The following is a 27,301-nucleotide window of genomic DNA, read 5'->3' as shown; positions in this document are numbered from 1 at the left end:
CATTAGCACGTTTTTATGTAAATGTTGAAAGGGGGGGGGGTGTAAATATTAAGTATGGTTATAAAAAATATCTGGCTTGCTCTTTCTTGTAAAAAAGTCTTTATGGTTGTAAAGTACATAATTTTACCAGTGTCAATGTGTGCGTAGTTCGTTTGCTTTAGATTGTGTAGTTATTTTTACGATTGCTGAAAACAGATTTTTAACGAAAGTTCTTGGAGAACTTTATTTGTGACATTCTCTAAGGGAGGTGTCTATATAAATTTCGAAAAAAGTGAAAAGTGTGGAAACATAAATTATATTTTATATGTAATAAGATAAAATCCTAATAGTTTTAACTTTTAATCTTAACTATCAGAGTTTCATGTTTGATGCTATCTTAAGGCACTGGATTCACAGATGTCAATCATAGTGATGATGTCACCAGTCTCGGCCAGTCAGCCCGTCGCATCGAGTTCGTCAACTTACTATTAACCAGGCTTTCAAAATATGATTTTGAAATATTTTGCATTGTGCAAGCGATCACTGGGAGAAATTATAGCATTTACAAATGCTTTTTTTCGGTTGATTAATGAGTATCAAGTACTATCTACGCACGTGCCAGGACCATGTGCTACAGATTAGAACAACAAAGAATACAATGTTATCATCAATAAAAACATAAATAAAAGAGTACATTAAATTTGATTGGTCCAAGGTAATTTTAATGACCAATAGCGTTAAAGTACACATCAATGTAATGGCTGAAGCCAAATTTACAATAATTCATTTTCATTGTATTGAATTTTGGCTTTGGTTGTGTAAACTCATGTCAATGAAATTTGGGAATGCAGCTTAGAGATATTATATTCTTTATTGCTTTACTTGTGTCAATACCGTTCGGCCACCTTGTAAAAAAAATAAAATCTCCTATTTTGAAGCGCCATGTTTGTACCTTGGCAGGCGTTTGTCTTGTGCTATTTCTCAACGGTTTTTATGATTTCTGGCATTCTTTCATAGTTATTGTGGCGACTTACAACATTTGCAAACTATCCAGGTAAAATATTATTGAAATAATTTTTGTAAATAGATTGAGATGCATGTTATTCTTATAAAATGAAAATTTCACGTGTAATATTAATAATTCATTAATTTCACAACATTTTATAGATGGATACCTTGGTACAACTGGTTGGCATTTCTCTTTGTATTTGCATACCTGTTTTTCTTCAGAACCTGCACAAAATATGGTCTCCCTCATCCTTCACCCTACAGTGATAATGTTCAACTTTTTATGACTCTCAGAGTGAGTACTAGCCATTAACACAATGATCAATCCTTGACAAGATGACAATTTCATAAAGTATAAAATAAAACATAATACGAAAAAGGACATTTTGTAAACTTAAATTCAAGTTAATAAGCAAGATAATAAATAAAAAAAGTAATATTTTGGTTGTATTTCAAATTGTCTTGTTTGATTACTTGAATTTAGGCTTACAAAGTGGTCTTTTTCGTATTATGTTTTATATTACAATCATTTAAATCAAAACGAATTTTGGGAGAGCCTAAAATTGAGTTCAATTATAAACACTAAAAGTTGTTCACATACAACATCCCCTATTTGTTTCGTAAATGTTCCTCTGTTAGAGAATGACAATAATTAAAATTATTTGTCTGTTTGATGATCCAATACTTGCTTTAATATTTGACACATCTTGAATTGGGATTTGTCTAGTAAAAAACAGAAATTTTTGGTAAAATCTATGAGCCAAAGTTAATAGTTAGAAATTATTTGTACAGTGTTATTGAGCAATGTGAATGTGTTAAAGAATAAAAAAATTTCACTAAATTATATTCTTAGATGTTTGATTGGTTGTTTTAACTAAAATTTCTCTGAGAAATGAGCTTAAATGAGTTTAAATTTTTTTTCTTGTACAGATGAACTTCAAAATTATTAACCTTAAATTCAGCCTCTATTCATATTTAAATTATGTCTGTGTTTTGAATTAAGTAGAAACCAATGGTAGTTTTATCAGTTTGATTGTTTAACAATGATTGTTTTTGAAATTGTTATTTGATTGTATAAATAATTTTGTCAAAATTTGTGTTGAATTATTTCATTACAGATGGTCGGACTAGCATTTGAAATTCGTGAAAACTGTGAGAAATCTCAAACAATAAATGAAGAAAAGAATAAACATTTTAAGGAAATGTCATTTTTTCATTTCTTAAGCTTTGGTTATTGTTATTGTGGTATTTTTACTGGACCTTATTACAAATACCAAACATATATTGATATGTTGCATCAAAGTAACGGAGATGTTATTCAAAGTGATGAGGTTGCATGGAGATGGTTGACATATCTACCAGTGTTTGTTGTAGGTTATACTTTTTTTAGTCAATGGTTTCCAGCATATCTCCACAAAGATGAGTTTCATAATCAATCTCTTATGATACAAATACTAATGTTGGCATTGGCAGATGTTCGATTTCGATGTAGAATTTACATTGGTACTCATATGTCAGAAAGTAGTGCTATGACTTTATGTCTTGGAGCATATCCTACTGAAACACTACCCAAATCAGGACAAGGACCGTCTCCATATATTAATAATATCTCTGAAAATGATAGGATATTGAAGACTGAGAAATATATTCATTCAGCCTTGATAACTAAAGATAAAAAATATAGGTAAGTTAACTTAAATGTTATTTATAGTGGGTTCCATATTGCTGCAGTGAAATATTGTTCTTAATCCGAATCCTTAGACTAGCTAAAGTATTGAGAATTGTACAACGAAACATATAATTGATCATCAAGATTACAGTTGTAAATAAAAGATAAGGCAGAAATGTTTATTTCTGTCTTATAAAGGTACTTAGCATAGAAATTTCTCTATCTTATTTTATATAACTATAATCTTGATGATATTTTGGAATATAAATTCATTTTGCTGCAAAGTTATGATTAGTTGATGCGCATGTACTAGGGTTGGGTGATAATCAAAAAATCAGCTCACGACTGTATTTAAGATAGCATCACGATATTCAATAATATCGTCATAAATATACCAAAAAAGCACCACAATTCTAAATTTTGATAAACAAAATGAACTAAATGTTTGTAAATGTAGATCGTCCAGGTTGGTATAGTCCTGAGAAGGACTGTTTTTGTTGTTGTTGACTGACGTTTCGACAACCTTTGTCAACAACAACAAAAACAGTCCTTCTCAGGACTATACCAACCTGGACGATCTACTGTACAAACATGTAACGATACTCCCGGGTTCAAACCATTCCCTTTATACTCTACTAACCTGTACGATCTGCATCTACAAACATGTAACGATACACCCGGGTTCAAACCATTTACTTTATACTCTACTAACCTGTACGATCTGCATCTACAAACATGTAACGATACTCCCAGGTTCAAACCATTCCCTTTATACTCTACTAACCTGTACGATCTGCATCTACAAACATGTAACGATACTCCCAGGTTCAAACCATTCCTTAATACTCTACTAACCTGTACGATCTGCATCTACAAACATGTAACGATACTCCCAGGTTCAAACCATTCCCTTTATACTCTACTAACCTGTACGATCTGCATCTACAAACATGTAACGATACTCCCAGGTTCAAACCATTCCTTTAGACTCTACTAACCTGTACGATCTGCATCTACAAACATGTAACGATACTCCCAGGTTCAAACCATTTACTTTACAATGAACTAAACACAAACAACAAAGTAAAGTTTATGATGGTTACTCAACATTCAATAACTGATAAATGTCAGTGATTCAATATAGTTTTATTTTGGAAAATTGGTGTTTGAGCTATATTTTCTCGGAAGAAAAAATCATTTCGGGTTTTATAAAAGCTAAATGTACATAAAATCAAAGCAATATCATAATAGTCATCAAGCATGACGATAACTTCGATAAATCATTACTCAAGTTTTTACTTTTGATACGATAACCGTGTTATGAAAATATCGCGATAAATTGATTTATTGAAATATCACTCTCGACCCTATGCGCGTGTTGTCCTTATTTTATAATCATCCTTCGTAATTATTGTATAGTTGCGTTTACTTAAATTACTTTGCCATGATTTCTACATAGTTTCACGGAAGTATTGGTTAACGTTTCATGATTTCTACATAGTTTCACGGAAGTATTGGTTAACGTTTCATGACTTCTACATAGTTTCACGGAAGTATTGGTTAACGTTTCATGATTTCTACATAGTTTCACGGAAGTATTGGTTAACGTTTCATGATTTCTACATAGTTTCACGGAAGTATTGGTTAACGTTTCATGATTTCTACATAGTTTCACGGAAGTATTGGTTAACGTTTCATGATTTCTACATAGTTTCACGGAAGTATTGGTTAACGTTTCATGATTTCTACATAGTTTCACGGAAGTATTGGTTAACGTTTCATGATTTCTACATAGTTTCACGGAAGTATTGGTTAACGTTCGGCAGAACTGCGATTTTTAGGGTGTCAGTTCAGACTTGAATCAGTGTTAGAACATTGCTGAAATGAAAAAAAGTATACATGCATTCCATGTTAAAGTTTATAAAAAAAACTCACAAACAAGAAATAAATTTTAAATTAATAATTTTAACTTTAATTGTAATTATTTACATAGCAAATGCAATAATTGCTGTTCTTCCGAACAATATTGATGTGCGATTATTTCTGTTATTTCTTAGCTTTGAGACAATACGTGGTATGTATTTAAGAAAGGCTGAATTTTCTTCACTAAAGATTATGATCAGAAATTGGAATACAACAGTCCAATGGTGGATGGCAGCTTATGTTTATCAACAGTTTCCATTCAAAAAAAAAATTGTGAGGTAAACAATTGCCAAATGTTATAGTTGTAGCAAAGGTGTATTGTAAGTTTTATGACTAAGCAGTTTATAGTATGATTTTGGGCAGTGAATAGTGAGATCTTGGGTAGTCAGTAGTGAGATCTTGGGTAGTCAGTAGTGAGATCTTGGGTAGTCAGTAGTGAGATCTTGGGTTGTGAATAGTGAGATCTTGGGCAGTGAATAGTGAGATCTTCGGTAGTCAGTAGTGAGATCTTGGGTAGTCAGTAGTGAGATCTTGGGTAGTCAGTAGTGAGATCTTGGGTAGTCAGTAGTGAGATCTTGGGTAGTGAATAGTGAGATCTTGGGCAGTGAATAGTGAGATCTTGGGTAGTCAATAGTGAGATCTTGGGTAGTCAATAGTGAGATCTTGGGTAGTCAGTAGTGGGATCTTGGGCAGTGAATAGTGAGATCTTGGGTAGTGAATAGTGAGATCTTGGGTAGTCAGTAGTGAGATCGTGGATAGTCAGTAGTGAGATCTTGGGTAGTCAGTAGTGAGATCTTGGGTAGTCAGTAGTGAGATCTTGGGTAGTCAGTAGTGAGATCTTGGGCAGTCAGTAGTGAGATCTTGGGTAGTCAGTAGTGAGATCTTGGGTAGTCAGTAGTGAGATCTTGGGTAGTCAGTAGTGAGATCTTGGGTAGTCAGTAGTGAGAACTTGGGTAGTCAGTAGTGAGATCTTGGGCAGTGAATAGTGAGATCTTCGGTAGTCAGTAGTGAGATCTTGGGTAGTCAGTAGTGAGATCTTGGGTAGTCAGTAGTGAGATCTTGGGTAGTCAGTAGTGAGATCTTGGGTAGTCAGTAGTGAGATCTTGGGCAGTGAATAGTGAGATCTTGGGTAGTCAATACGTAGCAAGAACTTGGAGAGTCAATCGCGAGGTCTTGGAGAGTCAGTAGTGAGATCTAGTCATTAATGTGTATAAAAACTGGACTTCCAATGGCTCATTTGTTAATACATCGCCAGTAACTACTCTTTAGAGTTAGAAAAGTGCTACTGCAAGAAAAGCACTTCTAAAAAAACTTGGGCCTAAGGGCTGTTTCAAACGTCGAACATATTTTGTGTCGAATAAATTACAAAATAAAAACAAATGAAATTGGGATACTTAAACTTCCTCGTTTTCTTTTGTTTCTACACTAGTGCATTTGCACATTTGAAATTTGACGTTAGAAACGGGCCTAAAAATGACACAAATTAAACGAAATTAAAACACATTCGGCTAAAAAATGGCACATGTTTTTCAATTTACTAAAGTTTCGGAAAATTTGACCTGGACATTTTTTTATATTTATAGAGGATAAAAATGAAACATTGTTGTTTAACAGATTCTTAATGCCAGGCTTTACTGTGGTGAGACAACCAATTTTTAAACGTTATTTTTAGATTTTCAGCGGTAGCTGTAGTAAGTGCATTCTGGCATGGTATAGCTCCTGGCTATTATATGTCGTTTTTCTTCATAATGTTGGCTCAATTGGTTCAAGAAAATTGTGATTATAAGTTCAGAGCTTATCTTAGTGAAGAGAAACAGAAATGTTATGACTGGGTCAGTTGGTTTGTTGGTGTTCGTATGTTGGAATATTTTGGTGTTGGAGTTTGGGTTCACAGTCTGTCTATAACATGGCAATGTTGGAAAAGCATGAATTTTTACGGACATTTTGTGCTTGCAGCTCTATTTATTATCTCCATTATTATTCCTAATCCTAGAAAAAGCAATCAAAGTTTAGCAAAACATGACAAATTGTCATAATTTCAAACGTGCTACAAAACATTTCAAACATTCATACAGCATTAGATGGTTTTATAGGTAATACATAGTATAACTGAGTTTTTGTGTTCAAGGTTAATATGAACTTGTTCACTTTCTATATTATACATATATGTATATGCTGTGTTCTATAACGTTTTTTCATCACAAATAGGTACTAATATAAAAGCTGAACTTTTCATGTTCTTGTGATTAAAATTTGTTACAAATCAATCAAAGGTTACCTTTTATTCTTAAATTTGAAACTAGTGTCCTTCTGTATATAGTTACAGGGTGTATCAAAAACTTTAACCAATTAAAATTAATGGGAAAGAAACTAATAGAAGGCAGATTATTTCTATGTTACAACACAATATATCATAAAAACGTTTCAGTTTGTTGTAATGTGTCATCGTGAGTTATCGGGAATATTTTAGAATGTTGAAGAATCTTGTGGTGTAAACAAAGCAGCGTGGCTCCGAAAATGGAAGATAACAATACCAGAGATATCATTATTTCAGACAACAACTTTTTGTGAACAGTTGTTCTTCCCACAGCCAGGAACATCATCAATAAATTCTCCATGAAAAACATACAGTAGAAAACAATCGCACAAACTTTAAACTTGCTACTTATCTTTTTCGGGAAACTGATTTGTGCTATACTGTGGGAGAAGCAAAACATCATAGGATAAGATCTTAAACAATTCTCTAAAACAACTGCTAATCCATCCTGAATCTTACAACTTATGTTCTCAGGAAACTTAAAGTACAGAATTACAGTGAATATACAAAGCCAATGACATATGACTAAAACAAAGGCATAATAACGAAATACATAAGCAAAAAAAACTAAAGATGCAATTCTTGAAGTCAACAAAGATATATGAGCTAAAAGGAAGATTAGCATCGATCGCTTTGTAAAGTAATTCCTCGCATAAAATGAAAAAACTTTATTTTCATGGACAGAGTAAAGTTGAACGGAAGGCAGTTGACACAATTTACAAGATGTTTCCAGCGTGAGAATGTTCCAAGCCAAGGACAGTAGAGATATAACTGTTGATAAAACAGTGTACCACGGAAAGTGCCAATAACGTAACATAATATAGTTCTGTAAACAACACTGAGGCGCTGATTCCCCAAATGCTTCAACAACACACAGATATGTATGATGCAGTGATAGCGTTATGTCAGCTGAATATTGTGAAACATTTTCATCACTTTTTTTCCAATATTTGCGTTTCCATTTGAAGAACTCATGTTTGAACGTGGTAAAAATTGATATTTGTAATAACCACATCATTAAAGATTTTTCACGACGGATCCACAGAAAGTTTACATTAACACACGCTGCGTAAGTATTAATGATAAAATGAGGAATGAGAACAAATATTACAGTGATGACACACCACCATTTATCATCGTTTCTGTAGTGTTGAATTGCTACGTAAATATCTGATACAACATCCATTATGTAAAGAATAAAACTTATCACTAAAACTGCTAAACATACTTTTCCTTTCATTCTTCTTTGCGAATGATTAAATTTTAGTCCAATTAACAAACATGGTGTGTGTTAAAGTACACAAAGTTGTCAAATGGTTCAATGGCTTCTCAGGAGTTGGAACAACATTTTCAACGGAAGTCAACGCGAACAAACAATTAAATTTTCATCAGTAAACTAAAACGTAGCTATTTGATTACCGTCAGTGAAAAAAATTAGAAAAATAGGACGAGAAAGAACCAAAAATTTCTTAACCAATAACAAACAAGTAAGAAATAGACGTGTTTCTTTCATCCCAATGTAATAAAAAATTTAATCGATGGGAGTGAAGAATTTCTTCTCTGTTGTTGAAGTAATGAATAGTCGAGTTGTGTCGGTATAATGTCAAAATTTTAGATGACAATTGGAAAATTTGGGATTCCCCAACGACTTAAGTCACCCATGTGAAATTTTGGACTTCACAATTTCATGGTTTAAGAGCACAACAAAGGAGCTTTGTTTGTAGAACAAGCCAATGGAGGTGGGATTTTCACTCACTATGTTTTGTTTTTGTTTTCGTTGGATTTGTTTCCACTGTTTTTTCCACTCTTGCATGTAGCCAGAACAATAATTGGGGGGGAGCATATTCATATATTCATTTTATAATCAGTAATAAACAATGAATTTCAGAAGAAACTAACACGGCATGTTATGCTTGTATGAATATGCTCCCCCTCCCCCCCCATCATCCATTTGGCTACGTGCCTGTTTATGGCCTGTTTCCACTCTGCCAGTTGGTTGTACTCAAGTACTCAGTCACAATTCATGAATTGTAATTCGATTTAATTCCGGTACTTAGAAAATGCTTACGTTTGAACAAATGAACTAAAATATATTATTTGTTACTTTGATTTCTGGAAATATTTGATCAAATATGAGGGATATTTTATGAATGGTACTTTTTCTCCACTACAAATTACAAAAATCACACGACTACTGCACACTTCCACTCAATGACCCCACTGCGAGTGGGCTTAGGATAGTGACCAGATATTCCAATTTTAACATTTTGAAGTTTTTAACAACTGTCCAATTTCTAAAGGTAAGAATATTTACGCAGCATACACCATAGAGATTATTATAATGATCTACACACTGAAGGTACGTAAAAATGCCCCAAGAGTCCCGACCATGTCCGTCATCCGGTAGTGGGTCGACTACTTTTCGCGTATGGAAACGTGTGCTTAAACTTTCATTTGATTGTGAACTATCAGAATCAAAGAATTACCATTCCCTCACCAAAAATAATTATTTCATTAATCAGAGACGAGCTCTGTGAATGTTTCACGTTTTTTTGTCAGGTAAATAAAGGTAAAAATGACTACTGCGGCCAGACCGACGTTTGAGCCAGCCAGAGGAGGACGAGGAAAGGGAGAAGGAGATTTATCAGCTTTGTCGAAACAATACTCCAGTAGAGATTTACCTTCTCATAATAAGCTGAAAAGAAGGTTTGTTACTAAGATATATTAGTTGCAATAGTCGTTTTTTTGTAAATATTTTTGTTTCATTGGTGCTGTTGCTGCTAATTTAAACTTTTTGTCCTTATCAATTTTAAAATCATCCACTTTCTATGAGTCATTATGTAGATCAGAGATTACTACAGACATAGAACAAACTGAAAAGTTTGTAAATTGTGCACGTTGCACTAAAGATTTAAAGTTTATGTGTTTAGGCACCCACTTTAGGTGTGCAATACAAACTTTTCAGTCTGTATGTTACTATGATGTTCATATAACATTGAACTATAACTTATTGTAAATTTAGACTGTATACTTGCAAGTTTAAACTGTGAATAAACTGCCAGCAATAATGACTTCAACAAAAACTCAGTTGGATTTAATAAAATACAGCGCAATACCAAAATGCCAATTTTAATACAAATGCCAACATCTTTGTAGCTACTGTTAGTTGATAATATGCCACATATCATATCAAATATTTTTTAAATCCTTATGTTTTTAAGCCATTTCTGTTACCAAATCTTTTCTTTAGGATTTTAGGTTGTTTGATATTAGTTGTTTAATTTAAAAAAGATTGCTACATACTCTTGCATTAAGTAGTCTTCAACATTATCAATGGAGTTATACATTAAACCAGAATTAGAGGATTTGTATTAAACAAAAGCACTTATCAAGACAATAATTTCAATTGATACCATGTCTTATTATTCCTTAGTATGTGTGGTGGCAGTTCTTAAAGTACCTTTTCATTTCTAAAATATGTTTCTTTACTTTTAACAAAGTAACATAAATACATACATACATACATATTGTGAATGTTACAAGGGATGGATAAAGATTGATATTTTATGAACTTTAACACAATAATTTGGAACTTTTAAAACTGGAATTTTTGCAGCACTTTGGTAATGTGAAATCAAGCCTGTTTTTCCCAACACTTTGGGTTTATGTACTTATGTATGTAGTTTTATGTAAGTTGATCAGAGATATGAAAGATATAACAGAGACAGGATTGAATTGAATTTTTGTCCATCTGGAAGTACAGCTATATTGTTCTGTAAACGTTTGCATCTACCCTGCAAATTATTATTTACAGTATGCAACAATCACCACATTTCTCTTTGTCATAAGATAGTAGCATTTTTCATTCACCAATGAATGGTCAGGATTTTCTTGGCTTGTCAAACAAAGCAATCAACATAAAGCAAATGTGTATTTAATAAAATTTAACTTGAATACGTTGGAAAACTTTCATTGACTTTGAAAAAGAACTTTTCATGCTTGCTCATTTTATCTGTGTACACGAGTGTCTCTACAAGAATTGAAACATGGAAAATCCTTTGACTTTGTCATCCTCTGTTCTCGTAAATCTAATGATGGTACTTGGTGACAAACGTTGTTTTAGACTAACCAGTCAAGATAGCCTTGATGAATTGCGTGAAAAAGATTTTAAACGTGATTTGGTTGAACGTGAGCGTCAAGCTACAAGGGAACGCGCAAAAGACAGAGGAAGTCGATCAGATTCAAAAAAATCTCGTTTAGACCAACTGAGTACAACTAATTTGGACGCTGATGATCCGGTTGATGAGGAAGATTCTGATGATTCTAATGAAAGGTTATTTTTGTTCGATAAACAATAATAATTTTCTTTATTTAGTTGTTAACATTGAATTTACTTCTAGTGATGATGAAGATGATACAGCTGAACTTTTAGCAGAACTACAAAGAATAAAGAAAGAAAGAGCTCAGGAAGAAGCTAAAAAAGTTGGTTGTGTATATTCTTATAAATTATTTTTCTATTCTTTCGTTTTTAAAACTCATTTTTGATTTTTTATCGTGAAAGTATCTTCATATTAAAACAAAATACATTTAGTTATTTCACACTTATGTTTTTGTTATTTTTCGTTGATAAGGAACTAGAAAAAAAAGCTGAAGAAGAGCGAATTAGAACTGAGAATATTTTGCAAGGAAATCCGTTGTTACAGCAATCTTCCAACTTTCAAGTTAAACGAAGGTAAAATGGTTTGTCAAGGGATATTGAAGGATGTCGGAAAAGAGAGAATTGATTGTTTTAAGTTAACTTTAGATGGGATGATGATGTTGTATTTAAAAATTGCGCTAAAGGAATCCCGGAGAAAGGAAAGGTAAATTACTTTCTTTTACAACTTTGTTGTCCACAATTCTTCATTTTATCATTTTTATGATCAAAATTTGTACGTTGTTGTTTTTCAGGAAGGAAAGTTTATAAACGATACTTTAAGATCCGAATTTCACAAGAAATTTATGAACAAATATATTAAATAACAATTTCTTATAGCATGATGGAATAATTATAATTCACTCCATTTATTTTTTCTTCACTTGTATTGAACGCTTTTGTTTATTTTTTCTTTAAATTTGTCATCTCATCTAAAGATGAAACGATAGTCTGAAGAAATAAGATGTAAATATTTTAGGCCAGAGAGAAAACGATAAACGAAGCCTGTTTCATTTCATCACATTAGTACAGATCTGTTTGTTTCTTTATATCAACGAATTCGTAAAATCGCGAGGCATCGTACATTACACAAAAAAAAAGTTGTTTTGATGCAAAAGTATTATTTGTCTTGATAATAAATAGACTACTTTGCATTTATTCTTTTAAGATATTCAGTAATTGCTCTTGTTTGATAAAGTACATCTACATTTGCAGGAAATTAGGTTAAGTATTGCTACGAATTGATAATATTTAAACAGGTGTTGTTGAGATAATTTTATATTGCCGGAATACGTCGGAATACATCGGTAGAAAACGTTATTAAGAAGTTGTTTTACTCTGACAGGTACTTGAAATTTACACCCTTCCAAAGTTTCTAAGGAAAAGAATGGTATAAGGTTTTTGTACGACCTTTTATACGGAGTTGAAAATTTTCGTTAAAGAATTCAAACGCTGTCAATGAATTTGTTGAATGATGCTATTTTTGTTGTCATAAATTACCTTAGCGACGGAAAAGAAGAACGATTATGAACATAAAATGTGTTTCTGTATCGCTAAAGGATTACTGTGTTTTTGATTTTATTTATTTCGCATGTATTGTATTTGCCGCATGTGGAGGAAAGACTTTGTTAGAGACGATGAAAGGAAGAATAATTGTAAGCAACACTGCTAACACATCGACAAATTTGACAAATATTCATTGTGAATGGTTAATACGAGGTAAGATTTTATAGTCATGAATGGGGAATGACAATAATCTTTAATAAGTCATTAGTCATTAGTTTATAGAAATAATTTTTATACCATTGCATTAATTAAAACTTTTTCTTCTATGCAAAGTTCACTTTTTGTATTTTAATTTTGTGCTTTTGATAATCTTCCTTCTAAATAATCCGTAAATCAATCTGTGTAAATCCCTAATTCAAGCGATTTTCTCTAATTAACTTTTGACTTTTTGATTGAAACATTGTAAGTAATGTCGCATTTCTATAAATTTTTCACAGTATTTTGGCTATACTTGAAGCACCTTTTTTAATACATTTTTAGCTCCTGAAGCTCAACAAACTATTACATTAAAATTCAAGTATTTTGATTCCAAATGTGGTTTTGATTATTTAAAAGTTTATGATGGATTATCAAGAAAAACATTGTTGGGTGTTTTTAGTGGAAACACATTACCCACCAACTTGTTCTCAAACACATCTGGGGTAAGTATTCACTACTGTCTGTAGCAGCTACTCCAATATTGCTAGATGTTTGCTAAATTCGCAAAAAACTAGTAAATTGATTCAAAAAATCAAGATTTTGCCAATACATTTGTCACTTTGAAAAAAATAACCTCAATAAGTTGTGTCTGTTAATCAAGGTTTTATTCAACATATGTGACAAAGCAAACTTGTTAATTGGGGAGAGAGGGGGGGCACAAATTCATATTTGCAAAGCAATGTATTTTAAAGAAACTTAGAATATGGCAGAACATGCTTAAATGAATAAGTGATTTTATGTTTTTTTTAGATTGTTATAGAATTCTTTAGTGACTACAGCTATGTAAGAAATTGCTGTATCATTGATTTTGTTGTGACAAATTGTCCTAACAACTGTAGTGGTAATGGGGCATGTCATGAATATCAATGTTATTGTGATAAACTACACACAGGTAGAGCTTGTGAAATTAAACAATGTCCTAATGGCTGTAATGATATCAAGGCACATGGAAATTGTGTTCAGGTGAGGTTATTGGAAAGTAATTTTTAGAATTTTAATCTTTATTGAGAACTTTCTTTTCATTTTAATTATTTTATGTGAGATGAGCGCTATGTCTGTTGTAGGGTAACAGCTGTGTTTGTCAATCAAATTTTATTGGTCAATCTTGCTCACTTTTTGTCAGCGATGATGATGATGTTACAGCTGATCAATGGCATGTTCTTAGTGAGCATTCCTCTATATTCAAGAATCGTTACAGCCATGCTGGAGTTATTGTAAATCATGATTTATGGATATTTGGAGGTAACTATTTTTCTGCTGTATTGTGCACTTCAGCGAGTTTCTTGTCGTGATAACCACATTCGCTTCTATGTGCATTTTATATGGTTTTGGGGTTCTTGTGGCTTATGAGTCAGTTATTATCATTGTCAGCGCTCTTCTGTCTTGGCAGTCGCCATGTTTTGTAATTAGGTTATGTTTATCGTTGATTAAAGCCTAACTTCAGGTCAATACGTAGTTAATCTTTCACTACATTTCTTATATGAGAAATACACAATAGATCCAATTCACTTTTAACTTAGTACTGAATATTTATGATAAATTCTAGTTAATCAGCTCAGAATTCCTATCTATATGTGGGGATTCAAGAAACAAATTTATGGCTGTCATTATGGCTGTCGATCATCTGCATAGATTTCGTTAGAGAGACCTTGTTGTTTGTTCTCTATAATGTCAGTCATTAATATGGTTAGGACTCAAAAGTTTGCTATGAAATGCATAGTTGATTTTACAGGCAGTAAATGTTAGCATCTTATAGAAATGGTATAGTGTTGTAGAAACATTTATACCATGTGGTATAGTAAGTAATGGTTGGAAGCCAGGAAGTATTCTTACATGTTTGTAGATGTGGAACATCCCGAGGATTGGTGGCAATTTCAATCCGACTTTGACATAGTAATAGTCTTACTTAGATTGTTAAATTGGCTTGTTTAGGTTGTAATCTTAATGAGATTTTCAATGATGTGGTAAAGTTTAATTTTCAAGACAACCACTGGACAAAGATTTCATGGGAAGGTGGAAATGGACCAGTAAGTTGTCTGAATTAAAGTTATATTTTATTATTTAAAATGTTCATTTCTATTTTCTAAATAAATAATTAGACAGCCAGAGCTCGACATTCAATGGTTTCTTATAAAGATTCTCTCGTTGTCTTTGGTGGAAAATTGAAAAATGGCAGTCTTTCCAATGAATTATGGTTTTCAACATTACAACAAAACATGGAGTCTTGGAAATAATAAAAATAGTCCTCCTGGTTAGCGTCTCATTGCTCATGTGTGAGCAATATTAACTCATTATATTTGGCGGTATTAAATTAATCAAATAAATGCAATAGTAATACTTTATATCAACTATATAAATTGTCAATATTTTGTGTTAAGTGTTCCAATTATGCTTAATTATGTAATGACGTCATTGTTTTGACGCGATGATGTAATAACAATTATGAAAAGATGCTTTTTTTCATTTTCAGGTGAAATGGAAAATCGTAATTTTTCACATCAAATGTTTAGTTTTGACTTGTCCAACGGTAGCAGTTGGATATCAATCACTTATAAACTTTTTAAATTATCTGATCTTCGTCTTGTGGGACATTCGTGTGTTGTTTATGAAGAATTAAAATCATTGATTGTGTATGGTGGTTTTAGGTAAATAACAAACATTTGATTATGGTTTAACTATGGAAAGATACAAAAGCATGTTATTTAATCATACTTAACGGTATTGCGATAATTTTTTTCTTGAAAAACTTCATTTTTTTCGCAACTTTTTTATATCTTACCATGTTTTTTTGTATTTATATTAATGCAGGATAAACAAAGAAGTGAACCATGTACTTTTTTTTCATCTTGAGAGCCATGTGTGGTTAAATGTTCATATTTCATTGAAGACTGTTCATCCAACAGCTTATCATTCTTCTATATTGATGGGACATTATCTCGTAAATTATGGTAAGACTTTCATAATCTTGTTTTATGTGATTTTTAAATTTTTTATTTTGCCTTAAATAAACAAATGAAATCCGTTCATAAAATAAATGAGAAAGAATTCTTTTCCCATAAATATAGAAAAAATGGATCGCAATTTTTGAATAAACGCCAAACCCCCAAAATATTTAGTTTGTTTAATATTTCAAGCATTTTCAATACTTTTTATTTCAGGTGGTATTTTGAATACTTGCGATAAAGATGAATCGTGTTATGAAAACAGAATCTCTATGTTCAATTTAAAAACTTTTGTGTGGAAATCTTTTGATGAGAACTACGACCATGTCAGACCCGGTAGATTTTCTCACGTCGCCCATTTACTAAATAAAAGAATACTTGTTGTTTCTGGAGGATTCAGTGGTATTGTTCGCGGTGATTTGATTGCATATAAAATCTCACCAAGTCTTATCTCAGACAATCAAGATCATTCTTGTTCCGTCTTCAAGCATTGTATACATTGTTTAACGTGGGGCTCAAGCTCTCATGTCGAATGTGGTTGGTGTGTTCAAGATAGCACATGTTATTCACGTGACAATCCTTTACGTGCGTGCTCTAAAACTAAACTACATACAAAAGGATGGTGGGGCAATAAGGCTTTATTCCTGAAATCCTTTGATGAATGTTGGATCTGCGATGATCCTCCTGGATTGATGGCAAAGATATATTTTGAAGATCGGTTATATGATGTTTATGTCATAAATCCTTTACGTGATGAAGACTTTTATACCTCTACTCGTCGTTTAAAATTTCCTCCAACCAATGGTTTGATCAAGGTTTCTTGGACAGGATTTATATATCCATTTATATCAACACCTTCCTTCGATAAAATTCTTGTTCTTCGTTCTCATATGAATTCTGCAAGTATTCGTTTGAGTAGGGACGAGCAAAGTATTAATGCGGTAACTATTGCGGTTTTTGTGTTGTTAAAATTCTTTTTTAGTCTCTTTTGATGTGGAGGAAAAGTTTATGTTTTGGGAATCCGCAATTTTCGTGGTTTCCGGAGAATGAATTGTTGAATTTAATACCTTATAAACAAAATCTTTGTAATTTGTCAACACTGGAACCAACTACCTTACTAACGAAATCTTTTTAATTCATCAATACTGGACTAACTACCTCACTAAGGAAATCTTTTTAATTCATCAATATTGGAACTAACTACCTCACTAACAAAATCTTTTTAATTCATCAATACTGGACTAACTACCTTACAAGAACTTAAGAACTCAAATCATCTTAAATCTTAGCTTATTAATTTATTAAATATGATGAAGTGAAACTAGAACAAATATTCACAGCAAATTATTTGATATTTTAAGAAAAAAGTGATATCAAAGAAAACGACGAATAATGTGGATTTTAGAGAAAAAAGATTTCCCGAACTTCGTAAAGGGCAAAATTTGTATTACATTGAAGTCAGAACTGAGTTTCAGAAAAGTGATGATTTGAAAAATGTTCTCCTCGAAGTTTCATGGCATTCTCATGATGGTGATGCTGTATGTATAGATAATATTTTTGTATTTATTGATGGAGTGTAGTTAATTGTATATCTTTAGACATGTTAAGTAGTTTCGTTATACGTTATACGAATGTGTAGCAATGAACGGTAACAGCGACTTTGTATTACTTTTAGAAAACGATTTTTGTGTTTAGATTAATGGCACATATGTTAGACCATTTTATTCAAATAACTGTATGAAGTATTCACAATGTCTGGAATGTCTGTCTGATGCATCGTGTGGCTGGTGTCAAACTAGTAAAACCTGTTTAGTCAGAAATAGTTCTACGAACTGCCGTCATCCAAATGGAAATATAGTTTACTTGATACTGGATTCTTGCTACTGTGAAACATGCATACAATATACAAACAGTGACTCCTGCACAAAGGTAGTTATATTTTTTTGCTTTATAATAATCAAATCATATTGAAGTACTCAGACATCTTGAACATACAATTTGAGAAATGATAGATATCAATTTTCAACCTCTCGTTTTCCTTTTCGTAACCTACATATGAAGTTATTTTTGATGATATTTCCCAGGATAGCAATTGTGCTTGGAAATTAGAAATTTGTGAGGAGGTTGTCCGTTCAAACGACAACCAACTAAAATGTACTTCTTCCTTTCAAAGGTATGTTACATCCTTTAGTAAGTTAGTTCATTTCACTTTCGTACTTCACCATTTCGTTTCCGATTGTATTAGACGACTTAAAATCATCATAACTTACTCAGATAATCTTCATGATTGTTAAACACAACTTACTCAGATCATCTCTATGATTAACAAACGTGATTTACTTTTACATAGATTGTCTTTACCGTGTTTTGTACGGAATGTGTCAGACAATATTATTTAAGTCAATCTCTTGAATATTTATTTTGCTGAAATCTGATGTAGTTTGTTTATTGATATGTCAGCAATCAAGATTGTCATCCTTCTGTTACAAACAAAAAATGTCTTCCGTGCCAGAACTCTAATAATCGTTTACCTTGGATATCTTATCCTTCAAAATTCGGTCATAATGAATGTTCAAATTGGTCACAAAAGTATGTCATCTTTAATATTGTTACAATACTGCATGTGTTATGTGATATTTACTTTTTAAACGAAATGTTTTATTTCCTGGTTCACTTCCTCAAGTTTTTTGTTTTAATGTCTTTGTTTGATGCAATTTTTTGCTATATTGATGAATTACTATTCATTTTTACACCAAATTTTTGATGCTGTAGTTGTCGTCAACAAACTTCATGTTCATCATGTTTGAAAGCTTTTCACTGTGGTTGGTGTGGCGAATTTCATAATGGAAGGTACATCAATATATTATTATTACTGCAGATATCGTGTCGTTTCTATTGTATTGTGGATATTTTTTAGTTGTTTTGCTGGACAATATTCATCTCCCGATAATGGCACTTGCGAACATTTACTATCGCAACTTTCTTTAAGTTATAATGAGAAAAGGTATTTTTTGCGTTTAATTATGTAAAAATTGCATTAAAAAATGCTTTTTAGTCTTTTATGCTTTCATACATATAATTTATGGAACAGTTTTTCGATGTTATGTGGAAATTTCTTTTCGACATTTTATGGGTTTGTGTCGCCATATTACTAAATTTTCTGGAATTTTTTGTCAGTTTGTGATTTATGTTTGTTTTCTTTTAGTTTCCAGTGGTATTACGGTAAATGCCCAGATGAAAATGAGTGCATTACTCGTCGAGATTGTGATAAAAATGCGGTTTGTATAAACACTGTTGGCTCGTACAAATGTAAATGCAAGCGTGGCTTTGAAGGAAATGGAAAATTTTGTAAAGCAATGTTAGTAGTTTTCGTAATCTATTGCTTATGGTAACGTAGCTTATGCCAATTTTTAACTGATAGCCAATCGCATTGCTTTATTTTGTCTCATGACAATAATGTGCGGTAAAATTGAATTTTTTTTCATGATACAAGATGTAATCCACGTTGTCATCATGGTTACTGCAGTAAACATCCATCAAATGATTCGCTTGATGTGTGTAAATGTAAGGTTGGTTGGACTGGTCGTGTTTGTTCAGAAGATTGTGGATGTAATAAACACAGTACATGTAAAAATGGAGTGGGTCTTTGTGACAGTTGTCAAGGTAGATGTATATATTGGTCAATAATAACACTTTTTATACTTGTACATTATACGTTTGCAATAAAAAATCCTTGTCACTGATATTTATCTTAAATTTCTTTTTCTATGTACTCTCAAATATCTACGTCTCATTTATACACATGGCCCAATGTTATCTCATCAAATCAATTTGTTTTCCTAGATTTAACGTATGGTAAACATTGTGAGTTTTGTATACCTGGATCTTATGGAAATGCAACCTCAAATGTTGGTTGTACTTTATGTCAATGCAATGGACATGGTGATGTGCAAAAAAAGATATGTAACGATCGAAATGGACATTGCTATTGTATTCACAATACCATGGGTCGACATTGTGACCAATGTCAACCTGGATTTTATGGTCAACCTAAGTAAGTGAATAAGGAATTATGATATTTTTACTTCCCGTTATTAAAACACTGACTTTATTTTCAAGAGTAAAATTTAGTACGATCATTTTCACCCCTCCTCTTCCTTCGTCTTTTCTCCCTTTTTCTCCTCCGTCCGTCTCCCTTTCTCTTTCTCCTCTCCCGTCCCTCTTTTCTTCTCTTCTCTCCCGTCCCTTTCTCTTTCTCCTCTCCTGTCCTCTCTTCTTCTCTCCTCTCCCGTCCCTCTTTTCTTCTCTTCTCTCCCTTTCTCTTTCTCCTCTCCTGTCCTCTCTTCTTCTCTCCTCTCCCTTCCCTCTCTTCTTCTCCTCTCCTTCCTCCTTCTCTCCTCTCTTCCCTCTTTTCTTCTCTCCTCTCCCTTCCCTCTTTTCTTCTCTCCTTCCCTTCCCTCTCTTCTTCTCTCCCTTCCCTCTCTTCTCTCCTTTCCCTCTGGTCCCTCTTCCCTTCTCCCCTCTTGTTCCTCTCTTTTTCTTCTTCTCTCCTTCCAATTTTATGTAATTTTGATTTGAAAACACTTTTGAAGGCTGTTCCAAAAATGATATACATTTTTTGCTCAGTAGTGGTTTGTTGTGAGTAAATAAGGTTTGTCTTGTTTTGTCATAGAATGTCTTTAAATATTTTTTGATGCTTTTTTCTTTAGTTCCTAATGAGTTAAACTTATTATTTTACAGGCGTGAGTCATGTTATTCTCCATGTAAATCTGATGCATTACTAACGAATAAAACCAACGGGATCTTACGTAGTGTTTTACCACCTTTTCATAATCAGTCACAACATGACGAGCAAAGAACCGTGAAATGTTTGTGGGCCATCACAACTTTAACGAACACGTCACGTGATTTTGTGTACACCAATGGAGAGGCACCTGGCTCTATTTCATTGGTTGTAAATGATATATCGTTGGATTGCCACACAAGTCATCTTTATATATACGACATTAGTCCTTCGGTGAAAAATACTACAAGGATTGTGGGCTCGCTTTGTGGATCTAATCCATCCAGTATTCGTGCAATAGAATCGCGGTCAGGAACTATGATTGTTATGTTTAAAGGAAAAGTTGCACGAGGTCGTGGTTTTAATGCGAGCTTTGTTGTTAACTACTGTCCAACTCATTGTACTGGGAATCGGTTTTGCCGTAGCAACGGATTATTTGAAGAGTGCGTTTGTAAATCTGGATTTACTGGGCCTAATTGTGCTGACCTTATATGTGAGGAAAACTGCGGTCATGAAAATGACACATATGAGGTTGTCACACAAAAACACTGTTATTAAACGTTTTAATTCATTTTTTTTATTTTATCTTTTGTTGTATTGTAGATACCCAAAAGATGTGTTTGTGAAGCTGGTAATGCTTGCAATATGAGTAATTCAAGTAATGACTGGATGATTTTGTTTCCTTCAAATAATAGTTCAACACTTGCTCGCATGGGACATACTATGATAGCCGATGATGATAAATTGATCATATACGGAGGATATTCTTTGTCTAATGGAATTCTTGGTGATATTTGGAGGTTTTCAACTAAAACAATGAATTATGTCCTAGAAGATAAAAGCAACGCTAAGCCAAGTCCGCGTTACTTTCATGCAGCAGTAGTTCACGAGGTATCTAAATGATAGACTTTATGTAGTACTTATAAAACAGTATATGTGGAGAAGGTACAGGGTCACGAGGGAAGCTTTTGTGTAATAGGGGAAGCTACCGTAAAGTGTGGTTCTTTTTATCTGTTGATTGCTTTGTTGTCGTTGATTGATTGAACTGTTGATGATAACGTTATCTATTGATTAAACTGCTGTTATTATTTTCTTTATTTATTACTAAGCGTACGATGTATGTTACTGGAGGTGTGACCCACAAAGGTTATACACATGAAGTTTGGAAATATAATCTTGATGAAAAAAAATGGAATTTATCAAAGGTATGGTCATCGTCAATATACTCTTGCTGTTTGCTTTTCAACTTTTTCATTGTTTTATAAAATTCATATTTCAATCATAAGAAAGATTAAATTAAAGAAATTTGAACAAGCGTTTTTGTCATTTACATATGAAAGTTTAGATGTACTTATTTTTGTATAGTTGTCCTATTTTAGTTTGATGGATCTTTCCTCTCGTTGTAAAACACAAACACCAAGAAATATGCATACTGCGTCTTTTTCAGAACCTTCCCAGAAGCCTTGCTGGTCATACAGTAAATGCTGTCAATTCAACTCTGTATTTAATTGGCGGATATTCTCCCGAAAATGGTTGTTCCAGTGCTGTCTATATCCTTAAGCTCTACAATGTGGAGTCTACTTGGGTGAACTTAAGTCCACTTGGTGAAGAATTTGATGGTTAGTCATAACTAACTGTAGTATGATTTACTTTAAAATTTTCATCTACAAAAGAAGCTTCGTAATCATTTTTTTTATTATTATTAATACGTCTTAATTATATAAAACAAATCAAAGGTTGTTTTGGTCATACGACCGTTTACGATGATCAGACTAAATCATTGATCACCTTTGGAAAGAAAGCGAAAAAAATGGAATCCACGTTGGTAATGTTGCACCTAATTGAACGAAAATGGATAGTTTTGTCTCAAGTTTCTCAGGTAAGGTTGTCATCTTGATATCATTTAGGATTGTCTATTCTTTGTCTACAAATTACACTGATAGCAAATATGCCATGCACTAGACTTGGTAAGAAAAAAGACGGCTATTTTACTAGCCAAACTCTCAGCAAAATTGGGGGAAAACTGCTGCATTTGTCAGCTTGTATGTATCTTGTCTCTTTATAGATATCTCCGAGATTGTTTCATCTTTCTGTAATTTACGATGGCTTGATGTTCGTAATGAGTGGTTATACTGATAATGGCTTTCTGGATTTTTCTGAACAGCCTCTAATTTACGATTTAAGATGCAAAACCTGGCATAAACCTAATGAACCAAGTAAATCTTGTTTTATCTAAGTTGGATGTGTCTGTATTTGCAGACTCAGTCATCATTTAAATGGCGGTTGAATTTTTTTCTTTCAGAATTATTTACTATATCACTTGCTCACGGTGCTGTGACAACTATTAATGATGTCATGTTTATATTTGGTGGATACAATGGTTTTTCTTCATCTGAATTATATTTTAAAGATCTTTCGTCGAACTTGTGCTCTATGTTTTCTACTAAAGCACATTGTGCTCAGCTTCGACCTTGTCAATGGCATACTGATGAAAAGAATGTTAGTGGGTGTTTTTTGTCATCCAGTCGTTCCTTTATGACATGTAGCACCATTCGTAATACACGAGATATTAATGTTGACAAAATGCCCTCTGAAATATCTCCTACGTCATCTGTTGATTGTAATGCTTCCAGTCAAAATGTCGGTTGCTTGGAATGCACAAAAGGTAACCTGCAAAAGACAATGTAATTGAAATGCTTCTTAACATATTAGGGATTCATCACTGCTATTTTTATTTGTTTAGAATCCTCGTGTTCTTGGTCTGTTGATTTACATCGCTGTTTCTCAAGTGATTATGAAGAAATTACGTGTCCATTTGGTGTTTGTGGCCTTGTGTTACGTAATAAAGTCGATTGTCCTGGTCCTTGTAATGTTCATAATTATTGTTATGACTGTTTAAAGCAGTTTAATTGTGGCTGGTGTTCTAATGTATCTAGTAATGGCGTTGGATTTTGTGCAGAAGGAACAGTTTTAGGTAATTTTTATCGATAACTTACGTTTTCCACAATGTGAGACTGTAAAATCTGCTACGAAATTCTTTTTCGAAATCTTATTTTCTGTATTTTTTAATGCAAAAAGTATTTTTCGTTAACTCTTTTTAGGTGTTTGTAATGGAAGCTGCCAATCAACTCACGAATGGTCATCTCTTTTTTGTCCATTAGAAAATGAATGCTTGAATAATCACAATGACTGCGAGAGAAATCAAACTTGTATCAATGAAATTAGTTCATTCAGATGTGAATGCCAGTCTGGTTATCGTAAAATGTAAATAAATTCCTTTTCTATACCTTGCAGTGTGATGAGAATATTACAACTTATGTTTGTTTAGAAATGGTTCATGTGTTCCTGTATGTTCTCAAGGATGCGTGAAAGGACACTGTATTTCACCAAATGATTGCTTTTGTAACTTTGGATGGACAGGCAATAACTGTTCTACAGCTTGTCAATGTTATGGAAAAGGCCGTTGCCATAGTGAACAGCAACTTGATAAATGTGATCAGTGTGTTAATAACACAACGGTATTTTAACTCTTGTTCATTGAACCATGGTTACGTACGAATGTATCATGTTTTGTTTTTCTACTAGGGTGACTCGTGTGAGAAATGTGTTCGTGGATATGTTGGTGAAAAGGGACGTTGCACTAGCTGTTACGAGCTATGTAATTATAATGCTCAAGAATGTTACACATCTCCGAGAAAGTTTATGGTAAGATTTTGTGTATGGACTCTTCCAAAACAAACACAACTTTTGCTGTTAATTGTTTATGACTAAAGACAAACTGTTCTTTACATTTTTATGATTTTTTCCCCTTCAATTTGTTTTTAATAGAAGAATGAAAAATTCGGTCCTAAAAGTAAAGTCAACTTGAGTTGTATTTGTTCTGGAAATAGTCAAGGAAAGCTTTGTGAGAATTGTGTCAAAGGTTATTATAAATCAGGAAAGAAGTGTATCAAGTAAGACATAATAATTTATAAACCTAAAGTGTATCGAAAGTGCTCATTTTCTTTGTATTCAATACTCACTACTTATATTGTCTATCAAAACAATTTTTTCCTTTATTCTTGTTTTACAAATGATGATCACCAAGTAATCGCATTAGTTTAAATTTATGTTACATTTTACAGATGTGAATGTCGAGGCCATTCAGATACATGCAATTTTAACAACGGTTTTGGATGTGATTGTGAAAACAACTCAACAACTCCTTCAAATGAAAATTTTAATGAACAGGTTAGTATTAAGGTTTTTTTTGAACAAGAATTGCGTTTGTTGTTGAATTCCATGTTTTAGTTACCAGATTTTAGTCTTCAGAGACTTTATATTTTATCATCTGTTATTAATTTCTACTATGGATAATTTAGAATTCTACCACATACAGTATGTATAAGTGACAAACTATCATTAATTATTTCTTCAGTGTTCTCTGTGTAAGTCGACATATCATGGTAATCCATATGAAAGCCAGCAGTGTTATCGTGAGTTATCAATGCTGAGTCATCAGAGTTTGGCTCGTGAGGAATCACAAACGACGATGCTTTTGCCGTTTCAAACAAGTTTTTATGTTCTTAAATATTTTGATAAGTCAACTTACCCAAATTTTGACATTCGTTTGACTTTTGATGTCGTCAATGGTAAGTACTTTCTATGTATATATGCTTTCTGCGCATGCGCGGCTAACTACTTTAATCGGCTCCGTCGATTTCGACGTATGAGGGTTACGCGAAGTGGAACATCCTGGTTACTGAAATTATAGTGAAGGCAGCTGACCAGACTACAATCACTTGTACCCTTCACGCAACTACAACGCTGATATCAGCGTGACACAGTGTAACAAGGCTGCAACATTGCAGATGCAGATACAGTCCATCCGAGGACATAGTTTCCTCTACCAAATTTCCCTCACATGGCTTTGGTCAACCCGGGCTAGGTTTACAGACACATTGCCAAATGTGACACGAGCCGGGATTGAACCCGCGCCGTCTGGCTTACAGCTCACGCAATTAACCATTCAGCCACCCGCCCCGTACGGCTAACTACTAGGCTATCGAAAAAGTGTCTGCGGCGACCTCTGTCCATCGTAATCCTCAGTGATAGTCGGACATACGGAAGATTAAAAATTAAAATATGATTTGAACCATACTCATTAATCCATCAACTTGTGCCCATTTACTAGACACCCCATAGATATATTGTGCAACCCACGTGTACGCTAGGCGTACCTATTTTACACAATGTCTTGTTTACAGTTTTATCTCGTTTCTAGGATCGTTGGACGTTTACATTTCGAATAGTTGCGACGCGTTTACAGTAGATTCCAATCAACGCGTTTCAATGATTTATCCGTCGTTGCCAACAACAGAAACAACTGATGGTTTAAATATTTACACTGAATTTTACAATGAAAATAACAACACTGTTATCACTTCTTGCAACGTTCAACACCGACTTATTGTTCTTTTTCCCCACGATCGAAATTTTCTAAACTCGAAACAATTTTTCGTCGTTGTAAAAGCTGGCAGTAAAGGTGCTGATGGAATTGTTTATTTCAAACAAGACATCATCAAGATTAATTTAATTGTGTTCTTCATCGTGTTTGCATCCTGTTTTGTATTTTTATTGATGGTTGTTTCCATAGCGTGGAGCATTAGGAATTTTATTCATTCACGGCAAGAAATTCATCATCAAGAAATTGAAAGCGAAAGAAGATTTAACAGACCATGTTCTAAATTTTCGTTTTTATTCGAGTACCAGTCTCCAACTCCGACAACTCGTCATAGAAAGACAACTACTTCTACCAAAAAAGCAATTAAGCCGATTGCTGTTCAGTTTACAAATGACCATAACGCAGCTGTCACTACAGTTTTATTTCAACTTCCACAAACTGAAAAGACTAAAATGGCTTTGTGTCTTGGAACTTGTATGAATTTTGTGACTTCACGGCAGTTGGACAGAATATCACACAATTCTTCATCCTGATCAATAGATACCTAACATTCTTTAGACTGTTTAAGTCAGAAGAAGGGACTAACGATTCATCAAAAACTTCCGTTGAAAAGTCTTTAAAGAATTAATGTAATGACGACTAAAGAGATGTTTTCAAACCTTATCTGAAAGTAAGACACATTTTCTTCCTTGTGTAGAAGTGTAGAAACTTCCTTGTAGATCAATCAAAGTGTTTCTATGTAAATTTGTAAATATAGGTGCATAACAAAATTAAATTACTGTAATGTTATCTTCGATCTGAAAATGAAATTATCCTTTGTCAAGTACCTTTTTAGTGCAAAGTTTCTATTTTTTAATTATTTTGAATTCAAAACCACGTGAACGGCTTCGTGCCAACGCTTGCACAAATTTCCTTTTTGAAACAAAAAGGATAACTGTTATGTTAGTGAGCTGATAATTTATTGATTATTGTGACGTTTTTTCTCATGAATTACCAATGTGTCACTTTTTTTTATCCAAAATGAAATAAAATTTCTTACTAATGGCTTGGCTTATTACATGTTGTAATTGTGAAAACTTTAAAATCTTAGGTTCAATTATTCATTTCATCATTAAATGAGTCATGAGAAGCAGATAAAATGAGAATACTTGTTTGCAATGAAGCTCATCGATGAATTGTTCTTTTCATTACACACTAGTGAAAACTGTATACAGAGGCAGACTTGCCTATATGGAAACTGGAAAATTTAGCCCTTGACTTATATATGCTCTTTCTTTC

The 27,301-nt window shown here is 33.1% G+C and overlaps 4 protein-coding genes across 4 annotated transcripts; 3 read left to right on the top strand and 1 right to left on the bottom strand.

The window, feature by feature from the left end:
- Positions 1-375: 375 nt before the first annotated feature.
- On the top strand, positions 376-6,846 carry LOC124446003 (lysophospholipid acyltransferase 7-like). The gene is made up of 5 exons (XM_046996793.1): positions 376-1,033; positions 1,147-1,282; positions 2,106-2,671; positions 4,714-4,857; positions 6,252-6,846. The coding sequence occupies exons 1-5, from the start codon at positions 825-827 to the stop codon at positions 6,613-6,615; spliced, it is 1,419 nt and encodes a 472-aa protein (XP_046852749.1). The 5' UTR covers positions 376-824; the 3' UTR covers positions 6,616-6,846.
- Positions 6,847-7,388: 542 nt separating this feature from the next.
- On the bottom strand, positions 7,389-8,136 carry LOC124446793. The gene is made up of 2 exons (XM_046997674.1): positions 7,549-8,136; positions 7,389-7,421 (listed from the first exon to the last, which is right to left on the bottom strand). The coding sequence occupies exons 1-2, from the start codon at positions 8,134-8,136 to the stop codon at positions 7,389-7,391; spliced, it is 621 nt and encodes a 206-aa protein (XP_046853630.1).
- Positions 8,137-9,350: 1,214 nt separating this feature from the next.
- LOC124445605 (spliceosome-associated protein CWC15 homolog) lies at positions 9,351-12,117 on the top strand. Its single transcript, XM_046996344.1, has 6 exons — positions 9,351-9,602; positions 11,020-11,229; positions 11,297-11,378; positions 11,528-11,628; positions 11,701-11,758; positions 11,847-12,117. Exons 1-6 carry the CDS (start codon positions 9,472-9,474, stop codon positions 11,916-11,918), a joined length of 654 nt encoding a protein of 217 aa, XP_046852300.1. The 5' UTR covers positions 9,351-9,471; the 3' UTR covers positions 11,919-12,117.
- Positions 12,118-12,384: 267 nt separating this feature from the next.
- On the top strand, positions 12,385-27,080 carry LOC124446791 (multiple epidermal growth factor-like domains protein 8). Its single transcript, XM_046997672.1, has 33 exons — positions 12,385-12,810; positions 13,138-13,298; positions 13,606-13,818; positions 13,920-14,097; positions 14,788-14,882; positions 14,955-15,076; positions 15,306-15,500; positions 15,664-15,803; positions 16,014-16,738; positions 17,159-17,335; positions 17,493-17,726; positions 17,882-17,970; positions 18,258-18,386; positions 18,570-18,647; positions 18,715-18,801; positions 19,003-19,155; positions 19,291-19,460; positions 19,641-19,851; positions 20,538-21,111; positions 21,184-21,471; positions 21,690-21,785; positions 22,028-22,199; positions 22,317-22,459; positions 22,646-22,796; positions 22,883-23,245; positions 23,324-23,554; positions 23,682-23,844; positions 23,909-24,098; positions 24,166-24,285; positions 24,409-24,533; positions 24,705-24,810; positions 24,998-25,211; positions 25,844-27,080. Exons 1-33 carry the CDS (start codon positions 12,618-12,620, stop codon positions 26,554-26,556), a joined length of 6,999 nt encoding a protein of 2,332 aa, XP_046853628.1. The 5' UTR covers positions 12,385-12,617; the 3' UTR covers positions 26,557-27,080.
- The last annotated feature ends 221 nt before the right edge of the window (positions 27,081-27,301 follow it).

This window comes from Xenia sp. Carnegie-2017, unplaced genomic scaffold, assembly GCF_021976095.1.
Source record: "Xenia sp. Carnegie-2017 unplaced genomic scaffold, XeniaSp_v1 HiC_scaffold_22, whole genome shotgun sequence".
Taxonomy (NCBI): Eukaryota; Metazoa; Cnidaria; class Anthozoa; order Malacalcyonacea; family Xeniidae; genus Xenia; species Xenia sp. Carnegie-2017.
This window is presented reverse-complemented; position numbering and strand designations above follow the sequence as displayed.